Source organism: Rhopilema esculentum, chromosome 10, assembly GCF_057945365.1.
Source record: "Rhopilema esculentum isolate cy_ngs chromosome 10, ASM5794536v1, whole genome shotgun sequence".
In the NCBI taxonomy this organism is placed as follows: domain Eukaryota; kingdom Metazoa; phylum Cnidaria; class Scyphozoa; order Rhizostomeae; family Rhizostomatidae; genus Rhopilema; species Rhopilema esculentum.
In genome coordinates this window covers 3801232-3818820 of record NC_142824.1, presented here as the reverse complement: position 1 = coordinate 3818820, position 17589 = coordinate 3801232, and the positions used below count along the sequence as shown (strand labels likewise).

Genomic DNA, 17589 nt, shown 5'->3' with positions numbered 1-17589 from the left:
GTCATTTTCCATAATAGGCTGGTGTAATATGTCGCTCTATCATTGAGTCAGCTGGGTTGCTGTCAGGAGTTGGTCGCAAAATGTCTTCATTTTTATTTGGAAATGCATCTTCATCGGTTGCCCTGGTTAGTACCATTTCAGATTTTGAGCTTCTCTTTAGATCGAAATTTTAAAAGAATTATGCTCGAAATAATTGTTTAAATATTCTATTGCAACATGGACAAGCTGGCCAAGGACTAAAATAGGTCATTGTATACAGCCTTATAAAGCCATCTTTTCTTTTCTATGCATAACTTTACGTTTTCTTTCAATGTGAATATGACAATGTTACTCCAGCTCGCAACGTTATTGCTTTTGGCGCGAAAACCGATGACTTGAGTGACATGTTATGTCTTTTAGCTTTTCGTTAGTTTTGCATATTCTTCTCCACTTCACAAACGTGAAGCTTAATGAACGTTAAAGAAAACGAAATTAAAATTGTTAAATGTTTTCACATTTCTGATAATGTCTAAACGACGTTTTTCCTACCTTAGGTATCAAAATAAGACAAAATGTTATTCTTGTTCCAAGCACGTTTAGTTTTACTGGAATATTTATGTTTTTGCAGCATTTGCCCAAGCTTTCTGTTGCACCTAAAGGTGAAGCTACCAATAAAAGGTTAGTTAGGCCGGATTTATCAAGTCATAGCTGTTACTTTCACTTTTCGTTGCATAGCTGTTGCACATGATTATTTTTTCGTTATGCAACTTAGTTTTGATTTTTGACGTCATAAATTTGATAGAATTTGTTGATATATAGTTTTGAATAAAAATTTGTTCCAGGCAGTATTATTCGCTGCTAAACGGCAATTTACAAAAGTGGGAGTTAGCAGAAGGACGCGAAAAGGTATTTTGTTTTCTTTGTTGTTAAGCTTTGCTTATTAAAAATGTGCATTTAAATAACTTGTTATGTCGTTTACTTTTTTAATGTAATTTGCGACAAATGTCAAATGTTTTTCTTGTATTTTTATGGCTATTTTGAGCTTCAAAATCTTAATTTAATAGCAAGTATTTCTTTTAGTCTGCACTGTCATAATTCTCTAAATTAATCATTGTCAAATAAATTTTCTTCCATTAATAGCTGCTTTCGCAAATTGACCTTCTTGACAAATTAGAGAAGGAGATTTTCAATGTTATTGAGGTAAACAAATTTGCTATTTCTATAGAAACGGAACAATGTTTTTTTCAAGATCTAATCTTGTGCAAAACAGCAGGGGTTTAGTGAAAACATTCATTAGAGTATAAGTGTATTTGTGGCATTTGGTTTTAAATTGTTTTTGCTTTGTTAAATGGGTTATTTGCACTACGCCACGGAAGATGCCTGTTTTTTTCGCACAAGAATTCTTGAATTTTAGAAAACAGATTCCTGAATGTTATCTTTACGATAATATCACAATTATCATTGAACGCCCAGATCACAATTTGTCCGCTTGCAAACTCATAAATGCGATTCTTGCTGGTCAGAATTGGTCTTGTTTTCCCAATAAACCATTGCAACCAACCCTCCTTCGCAGAGCTTCGGTTGATAATCTGTGATTTGGCGTTTCTTTTTAAGCTCAAAAATCCCTACGAACTAACAATATCCTTGCTTTTAGAAATGAATAATTTTGTCTGCAGTATACAGTTGTTCGATATCTTTAAATATTTAGACTCTTATTCTCTCTTTTAACTTTCAGATCGATCGCGATGCCCTGGTCAAGATCGAACCACTTGACATTACGTCATCAGTGTAAATTCAAATGTTTATTTCTATGATTGTTGTTAATCTTTTTCAGTCTTTCCTATCACTTTTACTGGGAGTAAATTGTCATTTATTTAAAACATGATGGAGAATCATGTCTTAGTTGGGTACAGCCTAGAACCTTGGGCTTCAAGCTGAAGCAAAGCCGTTAATACAAAAATACTAAGTGCAAAACAGTTACTGTATTTGATCTTACTGTTATTGCTTTAATACACTGTAAGACTGATTAATCTTCGTGTTTATCAAATAAGAAAACTTCCTTGTGATTTCAATGGAATTTAGTTTTATTTTCCTTGCATTTATTCTTGCTGGTTTTAGATTTAACCGTAAGGGCATTATAGAGGATCAAGCATAAGTTTTTGGGAAGGGAACTCAACGAAATGAACCATTTGAACAGACCTACTGTTGTATAATAGCTCATACGTTTTTTTCAAGTCCCAGCCTTTACAAATTAGAGCCAAAATTAAAAAAAATTCTCGTTTTCAGAACCAAATTTAAACTTCATTATAGATATAGTGTGACGATTTTGGCCAGCGTAGTGGTGCGAATAATTGACGGACTCAAGGTCATCTTGCTACTCGGTATGTCATTCAAAGAATTAATTCCACATTTTTGCATTTTTAGCGTTCTAGGTAGAAGTTTTAAGTCTAGTCTAGTCTAGTCTAGTCTAGTCTAGTCTAGTCTAATCTAGTCTAGTTTAGTCTAGTCCAGTCTAATCTAGTCTAGTCTAGTCTAGTCTAACCTAGTCTAATCTAGTCTAGTCTAGTCTAGTCTAGTCTAGTCTAGTCTAGTCTAGTCTAGTCTAGTCTAGTCTAGTCTAGTCTAGTCTAGTCTAGTCTAGTCTAGTCTAGTCTAGTCTCATTCAGCAAAGTTTAGTCAAATTTAGTATAGTCTAGTTCTGTTTAGTTTAATCTAGTTCAATCTAGTGTTGTCTTGTCTAATCGTATCTAGTTTTGTTTAATTTAGTCTAGCTCAATCGTGTTCCAAATAGTCTATATAAATCTAATCTAGTCTTACTTAGGCTAATGTAGTCCATCTAAATCTAGTCTAATCTTGTCTAGTTCAGTCTTTGTATCATCGTAAGTGTTGACACATATAAATTCATATGCCAAGTGACCTCTTTTCTTTCGATATTTTATCTGTCTTAATCATTCACTGACTGCTGTATGTTTACTGACTCACTGACTCTCAGTGAGTAAGTTCTATGCAGCATGGCCGACATACTTCATGTTTTGCCACTTGGTTGAAGTGTTCTGTGTTCCTATGTCAGCCAACACTGCTTCGCTCACCGATTGTACAATCTCTTGAATAATTTTTCACTTGAGTAGTTTATAGTTTTAAAGAGAACAACTCTTTTATAGATGGTATCGGAGCTTTGACTTAACATTATTTGCCGTACTCATACCGTTTATGATGCTCAGATCATTAATGTTTCAGGTACCTTACAATCATCTGGCAAAGATATTGCCAGCAGTTTTGACAGTCTTGTGCCTTTGGAATATGCCATAGAAATCGAGGTATTGTTTTTGTAATAAAAGCAAACCATTTGTAGTAAAAGCCTTTTTGTTGAATTGAAATCACATAGCATATCCAATGTGGAGCAGGCCTGGCTAAAATAAAAACAAATAAAATGCTAAAATTAAAACAAATAAAATGCTAAAATTAAAACAAATAAAATGCCAATCAAGAATATGATTTTAGATGTTATATTCGTAAATTTGAAGTTGTATAAAACTGGAAAATTTCAAGGCTGATCTTGAAAGATCTAGAAACCCTCTAATCACGTTGTTTTCATTAAATCCTACGCGGTTTTCCTCTTGTGATTTGAATGTTACTTTTTACACGTTTTTTGAGAATGATTTATCCTCTTCATGCATATCAGATTGCTCTTAACGATTTTGAAGTTTTTTTATCAACTTCTATCTAAACCGTCTCAAGTCTCTTAACCAACCCCTTTTGTTATGTTACCTTAGAGGGTAATATACCCTAGTAGATATGTTACCCTTTTACTCATAGGGTTTAAAAAACATCCTTCTTTGACAAAGATGGTCCTTGGCCAATCGTAAGAATTGCATAAGACTGCACTAGAATCGTTGGTCATACTTTTGTAAGGATTGCATAAGATAGCATTAGAATTCTTTTCTCCCCTCGTAAAGACTGCATGAGATTACATTAGAATCTTTCGCCGTCCTTTGGTAAAGGTGACATAGGATCTCATTAATATCCTTGATAAATCATTTCTTAAGGACTGCAAAGAATTGCCTAAGAATCCTTGAAGTCGTGTAATGTGCCCCCCCCCCCCCTTCAGAGGTTGTCCAACTGCGAAAGCTTTGTCAGCAAACTTTATTTTTTCTAATCTCCCTATAAGGCTCCTTGCACTACCTGTTAAGATTTATCTAGAATAAACAGTTCCCTGTCATTTATCTTTGCTGCTGATTTTCAGGATGAATCTGCAGTGCCTGAATTCGAATTGGTTGTTCCACCTGGCAGTTACCAAGCATTTGTTTTTAACAGAGATGTTATAACTGTTAGCCCAGGTATTGTGTTTGTTTGTCAATCACTTCAAAGAAAGAAATTTTTTATTTTCTTGTAGCTTATAAAATGTCAGAATGAAGGAATAGGCATTTTTATGAGCTCTTTTGTAATTTGAATTCTGTTTTTAGTGTTTAGATTTTTGCATCAGCTGGTTTCTGCTTTGATATCCTGCTACGAGCTTTTCACTTTTTAGGGCCTGCATTTCATATGTAATAACTCCAATCTGATAGAAAAGTATTTGTTCCTCACAAAGGTTTGATCAAGGCCCCGAAAACTAGAACATAGCGATTTTGACTTTTCAATTAGCAATGATGTCATAAATAGATCATAGATCATGTGTACTCACATGGTACCACCATATCGAATAGTCTTTGTCTCGTAATCAAATAATCACCTTCAATTCTAGAGTTTTTTAATTATGCTTTTATTCAATACTTTTCATAGTTTCGGAATACAAAAACACATCGGTTGATGTCAAATTTCCAAACGAATCTTCGAAAGTTGTCGGCGGTGGTACGTAAATGCTTATTACTATTCCTAACAAACACGCTAATAACCTTAAGTTCGTCTACAGCAAAAAAGCAAAAAGGCAGGCTTCACTCACTAACAAATTAATTTACTTGATGGGATAGGCCGGCTGGTGTCCCTCAGCGTCCGCTCTTTTAATGAAATCGGCACTGTTTTGCGAAGGTCAGTATAATCTTACAAGCTGTCGTTTCTCTTTTATGTTCAAGTCACCGAAACACGTTTAGATTAGTTGAAAACAACAGGAAATAATATCGCCAAGCTCCACTAACTACTTTTAAAAACTATTTTAGTTAGTGATGTCATTAAAAAATTCTTTTAGGTTGCTACGGAACAGATGCTGTTTTTCTGTCAAAGAGGCATGGTTTATTCAGCGTTGTTGCCTATCATAAAGATTCTCCATCCAGGTAAAAACTAGAATGAACTTCATTTTCACTTGATATGCCCATTATATGATCAAATTAGAAAGGACATTTTAGAATCAATTTTTTCGAAGTTTCCATCAAAAAGACGATTAGAACTTTTCGTTTGGTTGATCAGTCAATAGAATAATGTTTGTCTGGATAAAATTGATTCCAAGAAATACCTAAACATATTAATAGCTACTGGGATTTCTATGCATCAACAAAAACATGTCCACCTCAGAATCTTCAATAACTTGGGTTTATTATTTCTTACAAAATCCTAGATCTATTCAAATTATATTATTTCTTGATTCAAGTTTTCAAAATTGTGAATTTAATAATATTTTATTGTTACTGTATATTTTATATAAGCTTTTACGCTGTAAATTCTGTACTTTTATGCGTTTAATTATGTAATTGTTGTATTGCAATTAGGTAATGGACCATCTCGGGCTCGATACCATTTGCAAAAGTTTGCCTTTTTCGTTAATCTGTTCCTTCAAAATAATGTTTCTCCCTTCCAGTGGCGTGGTGGCCTGGAGGGGCGGGGAGGGGGAAGGGGCACGTGGCCCTCAATGACCAGGAATCAGGGAGCACCGAAGGCGATCGACCTCTTCAAAGGGACGCAAAAACTCCCTCGTAAAAAAAGTGAGCGAAAAAAACAGCTCAAAATAGCTGCGCTCTGGAGAGGCGCAAGTTTCGATATAAAGACGTCTTACGTCTCTTTCTTCCTCCTCCGCACTCCTGCGCCACTCCACCTTCTCACCAAACCGTTGAAAACCTTTGATTATCTGGAACCCAGGGTAGAGCCAGGGATGCGATAGCATCCCAGCATCCTTTGCGTTCCACCATCGCTTATCAAATGTCCATAAGTAGCAAACTGATCTGATTGATCTCACTTAAGTTCATGTGAGAAGATTGCTTAAAATCGATTTAACCCAATATATTCGATTAAATTTTTTCTCACTGTATCGCATTTTTAAGTAAGTTAATAAACATCGGTCTTAGAAGCCCAGGTAATAGATAACAACTTCACTAGAAGAATAAGTTCTTTATTACGGATATTATTTTGAGCAACTTGAGTAAAAAGTTCCAGTAGATGCGATTGTCTTTAGCAAGCGTTATTTTTGCGGTATATTCTACCTAAATTTTGTCATCATGAAGAAAAGCATTCAAAACACATAACAAAATGTTGAGCTTCTAAATAGCGGTTTTGCTGATCTGCTAATGGATGTTAAATGTCGCCCTTAATGGATTTAACGCTTTCTAGCCTTGGTCATGTTTTTGCAAGACAAACTGAATTACTCAAGGCTCATATTCGGCACCGATAGTCTTTGCTCAGTCTGTGTAGTTTTCCTCTTCTTGTTTGATATTCCTTAAACACTCTGTTTATCTCTTGCTTCATACGTTTAGGCATAAGCCAAGTGTCATTCTTTTCTCAACACTAGTGGCTATCCGCTAGTCAGGCGATTTCAAAATCTGTTTGGGGCCTGTGAAAGTTTGCATCACCTACAATTCGCATAATCTCTTTGTTTTTGAATTATTTATCACCTTCAGGACCAAGTAATCTGCCTTTTGATAACCAAAGAATGCCTGTTATTAGATGTGGTTGAAATATTAAGCATATTCAAGTAAAATTCAGACTGTCTCTGTTGGTTCTCGCCAATTTTATTGGTTTGAAAGTGTTTTTGTGTGATGATTTTGCTTTCAATCTTTTAGTGTTTTGCAAATGGAACCATTGTCAGAGACAAAAGCTTCAGAGATTGCAACGTCCAGTGCATCAATGGTTTGTTTCCTTATATTTTGCTTATTTAGGAATACCAATTGCTAAGTACAACGTTTGTATCCAGGAGAGATGTTCTGGTTATTCTATGCTAATAAACACCCGTTTGTGAAGGTCAAAAAATCTCAAACATACTGAAATGATAAGGTTGATTTGATCACATTCTTTTGATTCATGTGACCTATTCTTTATAAGATGTTTATTCTAAAGAAGGCCTGGAGGGTAAAATATATGTTCTAGCATCCTGTACATTCTCAGTTGGTGCATTTATGCTATATGATATTACAGCCAGAAGGTTGAATTCAGCCTAAAAATTTTAATTTGGATTGCATTGTTATTCCTCCCATTCTACTCCCGCTGATTTAACCGGCTTAATATCCTGCAAGATGCTCGCCAGAGAAATGTTTTGGGTCGTTTTGGTAATCAAAGACCCAACCCCAATCCATAACATATTGATAGAATTCAAATCATCCACATCATGACTGCAGGTTTTGTAATTGCAAGTTTTGTCACCTTCTCATGGCTCACAACAACAACAACAACAAAAACTACAAAGGACTGAAAATTAACTTTTAGTCAGAGCAAACTACCATGAAATATTCATACTATTAAAATGATATGGATCAAATAACTAAAATCAAATTGGCAATTAATAAATTTTCTACTTAAAATTGCAATGCCTGCAATTTTTTTACATTTGCATCCTTCCTAATGTTTTAGCTGGAAGGAATTTATATTTTGTTTTTGTTTAGAGCGTAGTTGGTACTAAATTTGGTACAATTTTCTAACTTAAGATTTTAGAGGTAATTTATTTGCGTTCAGCAAGAACCTTTGCATACAGAACTTTTAATCTTTTAATAACAAAGGTATTTCTCCTATGTATATCCAGGATATTACTGAAGTTAGTGGCGCAAGGGAGTCTGGAAATAGCGAGAAGAACCTTGAGGATGTGATAAGAGAGGCATTTTATAAACACTGTGAAGATAAAATTGTACGTATGTTAAACATTAAATTTGATATTGCTTGCAGTTCTTGGCTCATATGCTTGTGCAATGTGCGTTCTTTCATACACGATTAAAGACCAGCGATGAATCAGTTGACTTGTAGAACAAACCTGCAAAGAAGATAAATCAGGAAACCAAGATGTTAAAAATCAGATCAGACATATTGGAAACAATTCCATATGGAATTACAAAGGTGTACAGGGGAGGTGTCCTCGTTTAATGTTTTATGCTCCCGCCTTAAAAACGCTAAGTTAGTCCAAGTAGCTTCCAACTCCTACTGCTTCTTCGTTAGTCCAAAAAGCACAATTTCCTGATAGTTTTTTATTGTTAGGAATATTTACTCTTGTTACGCTGTACTATTATTGCTCACTAGTTCGAAGCCACGGAAATCATATCAATGATTCCGTCAGAAGCCAAGATCAACGAAGTTGTAGTTGGTATAGGAAGAGAGATAATTGATGCTATACCAGCCTCGGATCCACGCTGGGCCCAGCATGCCCTTCAAGGTTGGTTCAGCTTGATTTCAGTATTCTCAATTGTATTCCGCGATTAACATAAAGATTACATACACTTTCAGTTTATTTTTGTTTCATTGTTGCTATTATGTTCTTATCAGGCACTATTTCATTCCATATCCTTTGAAATGGTTTCACAATGCATTGCTGTTGGGGCTAAAAATTTTTGAAGGGTGGGAGAATGCTTGAGATGCTGAGAGAAGAACGAAGCATTTGTTACTTCCCTTTCAATACTCCTCTTTTTTTAAATGAAATTGGATATAATTTTAAAATTATCAGGAATGCTGCGCCACCCTAGACCCCTAACCCGTTTCTGACGTCCTTGAAGTATTCATCTTTTTCTTTTAATTTTTAAATCTTATTAGTAACAGATATTTCAATAGATCAAATTCAACCAGCTACTTCGCTTCGTGATCTTTACCTCACTTATATCTTCTTGTCGTAAAGATTACTACAGTTAGCTAAAAATCCTTTCAATTTGTTCTTTTTTTTGATGTTTAAACACGGGGGCCCCTTCGATCTGTTAGGAATGTTTTACAAGAGACCATTTACAAGAGAAGTTAAGATAGCCAAAAATGAATCTAAAAAAAGTTCATAGCAAATTCAAAGAAAAGGAACAAAAAAAGTGAAAAAAACTTATGCAATGTTTCCTTCACTTTTTTATTACAAAGAGATGGTGCGTTTCTGCTCAATTGGTTCCGTAGGTTAGGTCCACGGAATGAAGTAGAAATTAAAGCCAGTCATTTCTGCAATTCATTACGAATTTTCGATTAGACTATTTCCTGCTAAAAAAAACCATTTCAGGCCACTCTTTGCGTCGAATTAAAACTGAAATCCCTGCCAAAACTTCGTATACTACACAAAATCTTTGCATTTCTACTGTCCCGTTCTCTCTGAAAACAAACAAGTTGAATAGCTATCTATTTAACTCTATAACCAACATTGTTTTGGTGGAGAGGGGCTGAGTAATCGGTCCTTTTTACCGGAAACAGTTAATTTCAATATTTTAGGCCTTATTCTTCCTTAACAGGTGCTGGGCAGGCGACTACTGACTCTGTTCTGATTATGAGGCAGTTGAAAGATAAAGAACGTGTGTTTGAATACTTCCTCAAATTCTTAGATGACGTTGAAATTTTCGACAAGGTATCAGATCGTAACCTGTTTTTCTACCATCGTAACCTGTCGTTTTTACCATCGTAAACTGTCATTTTTTACCATTCATTCAATGTTTCTTGTCTTTGATTTTGTTCATAAAATCAAAACTTAGTTGAATAGTTAATAGCTATAGTTTTTACCATCTAAGATTTTTTAACATTGTGAATTTTCGCCATTCGTTGCTTTGAAAATCCTATTTTATGTCGGATCGAACAGTGTACTTATCGAAATGTCCTTTCAGTATCATTAAGAATTTTTGCATCATCTGCTGATGCTCAAATTTGCTTTAGAATTTCTTTGTTTTGATAAGATCTTAAAGTGAATGACCAAAATGAAAAGAGGAGATCCCAAACGTTTCCTGTTTGAAAAAATAGATGTAATAATCATAGAATCAAAATTCATTAACCTAAGCTCATACAAGAGTCTCTTTCATAAAAAAATCACCAAAGCCCATGCAGTCTTTACTGAATTGCAGTGAACTGAATGTTATTTGCAGAGCTGGTATTTTACTCCATTCATTTAAGACCAAATTTTTTTTGCTTCATATGATCTGTGCTCTTTTCATATTTCTTGCATTCCTGAATTAGAAAATTTGTACAAAATCTTATATATCGTCGAGAAGAATTACTTTGATCAAATTGAAAGCTTCTGGCAAGTTTCAAGTGGAAACTTTTTGTGATTCCTAGTTTTTATTCAGGTTTTCTGAAGACTTCGTGTGTACAATAGATGGCGTCCTATGTTCGTTGTGACTTTTTAAATAAATAGGATCCCAGAACTTGGCAGAAGATAGCCGAAATAACCTTATCTCTCAGACTTTAATTTGTTTTCAATTGAATCATCATTGTAATGCTATTAATGTTGCTTTGCAGCTTACTATTTGTCACGATGAAAACAACCACTGTTACACAAAATTTAAATTATGTGAGCAAGCTGAAAAACTGAATGCAGCCCAAGCATTGCAGACGATCAATCTGAAGTGAGTAGAGTTTAGGCAGGGCCGGCCAAACCGGAGTTGCAAAAAAAGTTTATTCTGGAACCTTGCAAGACTTTTCCTGCTTAAAAATATTCCTATGGGGCATGGCGACGAAAAAACGTTTGAAATTAAAGGCACTATGTGCCACCGCATTTCAATGACCATTTAAATTTCCCATTAGTAGAGTTTATTGTTAACACTGAGCCGATCTCATCCCAGCATCCTTACAATTCGGAAACCAGCATTTATTTTTTCCCACTGCAGCTATTGAAGGGTTCCTATGCCATCCAGTCAAGACTCTCTTCGGTGTTCAAGAGTTTCTCGTTCTTTTCAGGAAACGCCTGACTTTAAAATCGTTCATGTGAGAAGATTCGAGGTAGCTTTTATACTGGGTTTGACATTTGTTACCCTTTGCAGAGAGGATGCCTTGATTCAAGAAGTAATCAAATCAGTTGTCCACCAACGAGATATTGATGTCATGGGCGATCACCTTACAGATCAAGACATCTTCTTTAGAGAGGTAAGTCAAATTTACTAAGGGCGTTGTACGCAAACCCCTAATCCACTTTATTTTGTCTAGTAAGGAACTTGAGTGCAGGCCCGGCGAGGGGGGGGCAAGGGGGGTAATTGCCCCTGGGCCTGTAAGCAAATAGGGACCCACTGTGTGGTAATTAATTTGTCTCTATTCAAAATCTGACTCTGAATAACATAGTAACTTTAAGGAAAATAAATCATATCTGTACTGGGAAGGTTTGACAATACTTTATGAATATATGTAGCAAGCAAATAATAGAAATTTTATGTATATAAATCCATATTAAACGCATATTAAACGAGCACTGGGCCTGCCCCTGGGACCTGTGTGGCTCACGACGTCCCTGCTAAGTGAAACAAATATATTTTGTAATAGACTTCAGAATAACACGTATCTGAATTGAAAGTTTAGTAAAAGTCTTCCTGATCCTGCCTGGTACATAGAATATAATGTCCTGGCTGGGATTCCATTAAAGCAATGCTATCGATGGAGATTGAGGGTCTTTAAGCTAGCACAAACATCTATCCAAGAGAAAATTGCGTGGTTGTTTTGGGTCCTCTCATGTTGCCAAACGTTCTGTCAGTTTACTCCGAACACGCCTCATCAGCATGTCTGCTAGATTTCTCAGATTATAACATGCCGAAAGACATAAAATGAGCGACTGGTGAGGGCAGAACGAGAAGGAGTCAGTTTGAGACGTAGGAATATGTTGGCGGCCTGTTTGTTCGCATCAGGTTGTACCTTCCTTTGAATTGCTCAAAAAGACTTCAAAGGAAACCCTGCCAAACTTTAGCGGTCACGAATCACACGCGCAGTCAAACGTTTCACGCTAATTCTTAGCAATAATCTTTGCAAAATTCTTAAAGCTTTGCCCTCCATTATTGCAAACGATTTGCATAAATTAATGTCGAGCAATTGGAGAGATCAACAAAGATCTTCTTAAATTTAATGTATTTGTTCCTTCATATTTCGACTGAGGACTTACTGAAGAAAACCGTATCCACTTTTTGAACATCTGGCCTCTCTTGACCAGAATATTATCTTAGCTCATATCATAATCACAAAACAGTAGCTTTATAACCTGATGTTCTGTTTAATTCCGTAAGTGGGTGAATTGCTTATAAAAATGTTCAATGCGTGTAGCCGTTCGGTATATCTTACAAAGATAAGATATTAGATAAATATTTTTATGTAGAAAGCTAGTTCATAAAATTGCTCATTGCATAAACTATTGGCTTTTGGTAAATTGGTAAATCTTGGAACGACAACCGTTATACAAAGTTAAGAAATGTAACCTTAAAAATCTTTCAAAGTGTTTTCTTAATTTTACAGGAACGGTATGGGAAAGCAACACTGTACCCCATCTCCCCTAAAAATGTTGGTTTTAAAATGTCGTTACTATCTAAAAGATTATTTTGTAAAGGTACGTTCGCAAGGGCAACTCTAAAAATTTATTTGGGAAGTCCAAAAGCAAAACAAAGCTAGATAGGGCTTACTGTCCTTCTGAGATTAGGAAGTCGTGTGTTCTTAGGATTTATACATCACCTGCTAGTGTTCATGATTTTTCAAATATTTGTATTTTCTAACTTGGTCGTACCAATTTTAATGAATGAAATAATTGAAGTGACAAGAAGCCGGCACTTTGGTTTTCTAAGTTTAGTTTATTTGACTGTATTAACGAAGGGAACTTAAAAAGGCTGCGAGGATGGCTCAAAAGTTAGGGTTGCTTGTCAGTGATCCAAGGGTCTGGGGTTCTGGTCCCTGGAATGACTAAACTTTCATCCAGACCCAGGGGCGTGACAAGTTCTCTGTAATTCAAGACGTAGAGGAATCACAAGGCAAGGTCACATTGAGAGGAAGAACTTTGACACTGCTCCATAAGCATAGCTTCTCAGTTTTCTACCCAAAAGCTACCTTCAAAAGCTAGTTATTAGCAAATAGAAAATACAAGTATAATTACTTGTTTGCAAGCATTGCGGTTCATGATTTGAATGGATTGTAATTTATTTTTGAAATTTGATTTTAGGTTAGCAAGATAAGCGAGTTGTTCCCCGCCCTGGTTGTTTACGAAGAAGAAGCACTGAGTCAATTTACGTCAATGAAGAAGCAGATTGAGCTCATATCTGACGTTAACAACATTATTATTGTAAGTCTTCTTCTTCCTTTGCTTATTGATAATATTTTTGTTAAACATCATAGCTCTTGTTGCTAATCTCCCTAGTAGCTGTAGGCTCGAAGAGACCGTCTCTGCTCTGATAATTCTAGTACATTTTTGCAAAAAACTCAATCATCCTGACTTGTTTGATGTTGTATGCAGTATTTCGTGAAATATATATCATTTGGGCAGATTACATAAGAAAACACAATTCCCATTTTTTATATGGACATCCAAATCAAACATTAGATCCAACTTGTACAGATAAGCAGGCAACTTTATTACGTTGCCAGCAATGAAAATGTTTGTAGGTAATAGAAACAAATACATTAAGATAAAAAGCTGTCACTATCAGTGGCCTGTTACTGCTTTAATTGCAAGACACAAGCCTTCTCCACCATTTTCTTCTACGCCTACTCTTAAGGCCTTCGAAATCTGACTTCAGCTCTTGAATGTTGTCTCGAAGCTGGCGGACCTCCTGTACCAGATCCAATTTAGACTGCTCCTCTTCTTCCAATTTTTGCCGCAAAGAAGCATTCTCTCTCTCTAGGCTGATGATGTCGGCTGCAAAGTCTTCATTACTCTTTTGAAGGGAATTAATATCAAAACCCAGTGACATGATGTGCTCCATGTGTTTCTCTGTTTCCTCTACGCGGCATTGGCTAACTCTTAAGCATTCCTTTTCAAACAATCCTCTCTCTTCTTCAAGTTTTGAAATCTGAAAATTTAAGGTTTTCATTTAGTTTACTCGAGTTAGTGATTGAAGATATCTTTAGTCCTGTCGCAGGACGTGGCTTGACTTGCTAAGGGTGCTTTCTCTAGTTTGGAAACTTTCATTTCAGAAACATTTGTTTGGAATATATAGATAAAAGATTTTGAATTAATTAAATACATTCGATTCCTTCCTCTTTTACAATTTATTATTCTACTAATACGGAATCTGCAAAAAGGCGTTTGAATGGATATATTTGAGATAGCAGAAGTGTTTTCATTCGTTGAAACCAACTTATCAAACTCTTATTCACCAAACTCTACTTGACATGAAATTTTCCTGTTGACAACTGGCCTTACAAAATATAAACGAAGATAGCCGAAAATTACTCATGCCACTTCGTAACATGCCTAAGAAAGAAGTAGCTTATTATGACGACCATAATCGTTGGAGGCTTCTATTTGCTGCCAATATTGTAAACCAATTTCGTTTCCCTTCATCATCTTTGCCATTAGAAACAAAACATCATACCTTTGAAGTCCATCCGGCCTCTTGCAGGTCGGCCTTTTCTTGCCATTGCTCCAGACTTGTCGAAAGTTTTTCAACCTTCAATGTCATGGCTCGGAATTGTTCATTAGACTTATTCGCTGCCCTTTCCATGGCTTCCAATTTCTCCTCCATGGCAGCCATTTCACTTTTCATCTTGTTACCCTTCTCTGTTTCCTCAGCTAGAGCCCAGTCCTTTTCTGCAATCACCCTCAACTGTTTAGCAACAACCTCTTCAGCTGAAAAGGCGCGTTTCTCCATTGCTGCCAGTTTCTTAAGAAGCTCCTCATTCTGTTCAACAACTGACTTTAGCTACAAGATTGCACAGAAACAGTTTAATTCATTGGTACAGTGAGAAGATGTTAGAATACGATAATGCTACGTCGATGCTAGCTCAAAATCCACAAAGACTCGTATCTTATTGGACTTTCTTGATTAGGTAACTGGTACTTGGTAAATCTTTCGTTAAATCGCAACAAAATAAAGCTATAGCCTTGATTATCCGATCTGTAAAGTATATATGCCTGCGTCTACGTTTTGAAACTTTAACGTTTGGGAAAAAGTCAGTGCTTCTTATTTGCACGTTTCGTTCAATTGTTTTTACAAGATAAGGTACTGGGTAAAGGCAAAATCTTAACTGAAGAAGAGTTTCTTAAAAACATACTTGTATATCTTTCTTTTGAAGTCTGCTTTCCACTGATTTTTCTTGTTCCTCTATGATCTCTTCCAATGAATCAATCACAGCTTGGCTGCTAACAGCTTTTGTCAATTCTCTCGCAACCAGTTCTTGATTTTCTGTTTCCAGATTCTCTACCTCTTTCTCTAATTCCTCAATCCTTTTCTTGAGGATATCTTCATTTTGATCGAGAACCTCTATTTTGGTTTCAAGATGGACCCTTTTCTCTTCATGCTGTTTTTGCAACTCCTGAGTTTATGAAAGGAAAGTGTATTTTAGCTGTTCGTCAAATAGATTTAAATGTTTAAGCAAATGAAAATGAAATCAGTCCTTTGCTTTCTCTTTACGTTTCAGTTACGCTCTTCAGTTCTTTTTTTCTTCATAATTTGAATATTCTCCCATTTGATGTACCTATGAACATTTTGCGGCCAAATACAATTAAAATCATTTCCTTTTCATTTATCTGTTACACTTTCAGTTACGCTCCATTTCAAGCCATTTTCTTTTCAAATTTTGAGAATTCAGTCGTTCAAGGTAATAATTCCTCCGTTTTAGTGAGCATTTCCTTTTTCTGATATAGTTTTAATAATCAAATCATATGTTTGTTGCTAGAACATTCAGCCGTTCCCAATAGATTTAACATAAACGCTTTCGATAAAGTCTACAACCTTCTAAGATCAGTAAAGCATTTCCAAGTTACTGCTGATGTCAAATAAAGTTCATTAATAGTTCATTAAAGTTACCTCGGAAATGTAAGTTTTATAAAAGCACTTACTTTGATCTCATCTCCATGTCTTGCATTTGTTGTTGCCTTCTCTTCCTTAACAACATCTTGCAAAGCCTGAATCACCATTTCATTGCAAACAGACCTGATTACATCTCGTGTAGACAGCTCTTCAATTTTCGCATTCAGCTTTTTTACTTCTCCCTTCTGTTTCTCCTCTCTAGCGACAATTTCCTCAAGTCTGGCTCTAATGACGTCAGGATCATCCTCACTTTTGTTTCCACCCTATCATAAACAATTTAATCATTAACTACATTTATAAATAATCTCCTTGCGGTACATCTACACAAACTGACATTGCTCCATTGCTTTTCTAGACCAGCGTTCAAAAGTGTCACTGAAACATATTCCCCTTAGTTTCTAGAAGGAAATACTTTTAACTTGAATACTGGCCTTTAGTGTTTAATGTGTGTGTACTTCACTTTCTCTGGTTGTTTCTTCTTGAATTTCATTTTTAGTATTTATCCTCTTTCATTCATTTTATATTTCTTTTTATATGTTTTCTCCTTTACCTTCCTCCTCCATTCACAGGCCCTTTTTTTTTCTTTTTTAAGGCCATTAGTGTACGTAAGTGGCTTTTCCCTATCTTGAAATCACTTCATTTTAATTTATTCACTTTATTTTTTCCCACTCTTAATTCTCCTTTCTTACTCTTCCCCTCTTTATACCTTAGACTTTTTTACTGTTATAACATTCAAACATTGTACATCAGAAGTTTCGTCTCACCTCGATGATGTCGATTCCGCTGTCAGTACTCTTTGCACGCTTTCCTATCTCAATCTGCGAGCTCTTTCTCGCTTGCTTGAGACAAGATTCATGAAATGCACGGCCTTTTCTAACCACCTTTTGCTCGTGGAGCATAGATATCTCCTTCTGTTTCTCAAATTTTTGCCGAATGGAAATGACCTGAGAAAAACATCAAGGATAAGTTCTGAGAATTTGTTCACAAATAATTCATCTTGAGGAACTCTTGTCAAAAGTTTGTAAGTTGAAATAGTTGATTAACTACGATGAAATGAAAGTATCGTTGCCTACGAGTTACGTTCAAAATAGGTTGCTAATAGTTGATGTCTAGAAGCACACAAAAAGAAGAATTACGAGAATACCAACCAACCTTTAGGCAAAGGTCCATTTCCGTTGAATTCTTCAGCTTTTCAATGAGAACTTGGTTGAAAGAGCGCAAATGTTCCTTGTCCTTTTCGACCTTGCACAACTTGTCTTCCAAAGAATGCATCGACTCCCTGAGCGTATCAATCTCGCCGCTGAAGTCATTTGCCCCATTGCTTTGCCTTCTACGCGAGGCTTTCGGCATTTTGATTGCGATTCAAAATACCACGATTCCGTCAAATCTTCTTTCTAAACCACCTTATATCACACTCGAATAAACTCTGACTAACTCAGAACGATTCTTGCGATGAAGTACAAAGATGTATCGTATGCCTAATCTTTAGTAGTAGTTACGCCGCGAAATTGTGACGTAATATCAATCATATCCTGATTAATTGGAA

The 17589-nt window shown here is 35.7% G+C and overlaps 2 protein-coding genes across 2 annotated transcripts in view; one reads left to right on the top strand and one right to left on the bottom strand.

Annotated features, from left to right (window-relative positions):
• Window positions 1-17589, top strand: part of LOC135685501 (nuclear pore complex protein Nup133) — a 38577-nt gene that overhangs the window by 6997 nt on the left and 13991 nt on the right. The window contains exons 6-22 of the mRNA XM_065201478.2: window positions 18-125; window positions 608-657; window positions 822-885; window positions 1120-1179; window positions 1715-1767; window positions 2290-2360; window positions 3217-3296; window positions 4223-4316; window positions 4759-4827; window positions 5162-5246; window positions 6963-7029; window positions 7916-8017; window positions 8404-8536; window positions 9576-9688; window positions 10570-10676; window positions 11091-11193; window positions 13235-13354. Of these exons, the coding sequence (XP_065057550.2) occupies window positions 18-125; window positions 608-657; window positions 822-885; window positions 1120-1179; window positions 1715-1767; window positions 2290-2360; window positions 3217-3296; window positions 4223-4316; window positions 4759-4827; window positions 5162-5246; window positions 6963-7029; window positions 7916-8017; window positions 8404-8536; window positions 9576-9688; window positions 10570-10676; window positions 11091-11193; window positions 13235-13354 (1479 nt within the window). The remainder of the gene's footprint in view (window positions 1-17; window positions 126-607; window positions 658-821; window positions 886-1119; window positions 1180-1714; window positions 1768-2289; window positions 2361-3216; window positions 3297-4222; window positions 4317-4758; window positions 4828-5161; window positions 5247-6962; window positions 7030-7915; window positions 8018-8403; window positions 8537-9575; window positions 9689-10569; window positions 10677-11090; window positions 11194-13234; window positions 13355-17589) is intronic.
• LOC135685523 (uncharacterized) lies at window positions 12962-17462 on the bottom strand. The gene is made up of 6 exons (XM_065201502.2): window positions 17196-17462; window positions 16808-16987; window positions 16073-16306; window positions 15286-15546; window positions 14607-14933; window positions 12962-14081 (listed from the first exon to the last, which is right to left on the bottom strand). Exons 1-6 carry the CDS (start codon window positions 17391-17393, stop codon window positions 13734-13736), a joined length of 1548 nt encoding a protein of 515 aa, XP_065057574.2. The 5' UTR covers window positions 17394-17462; the 3' UTR covers window positions 12962-13733.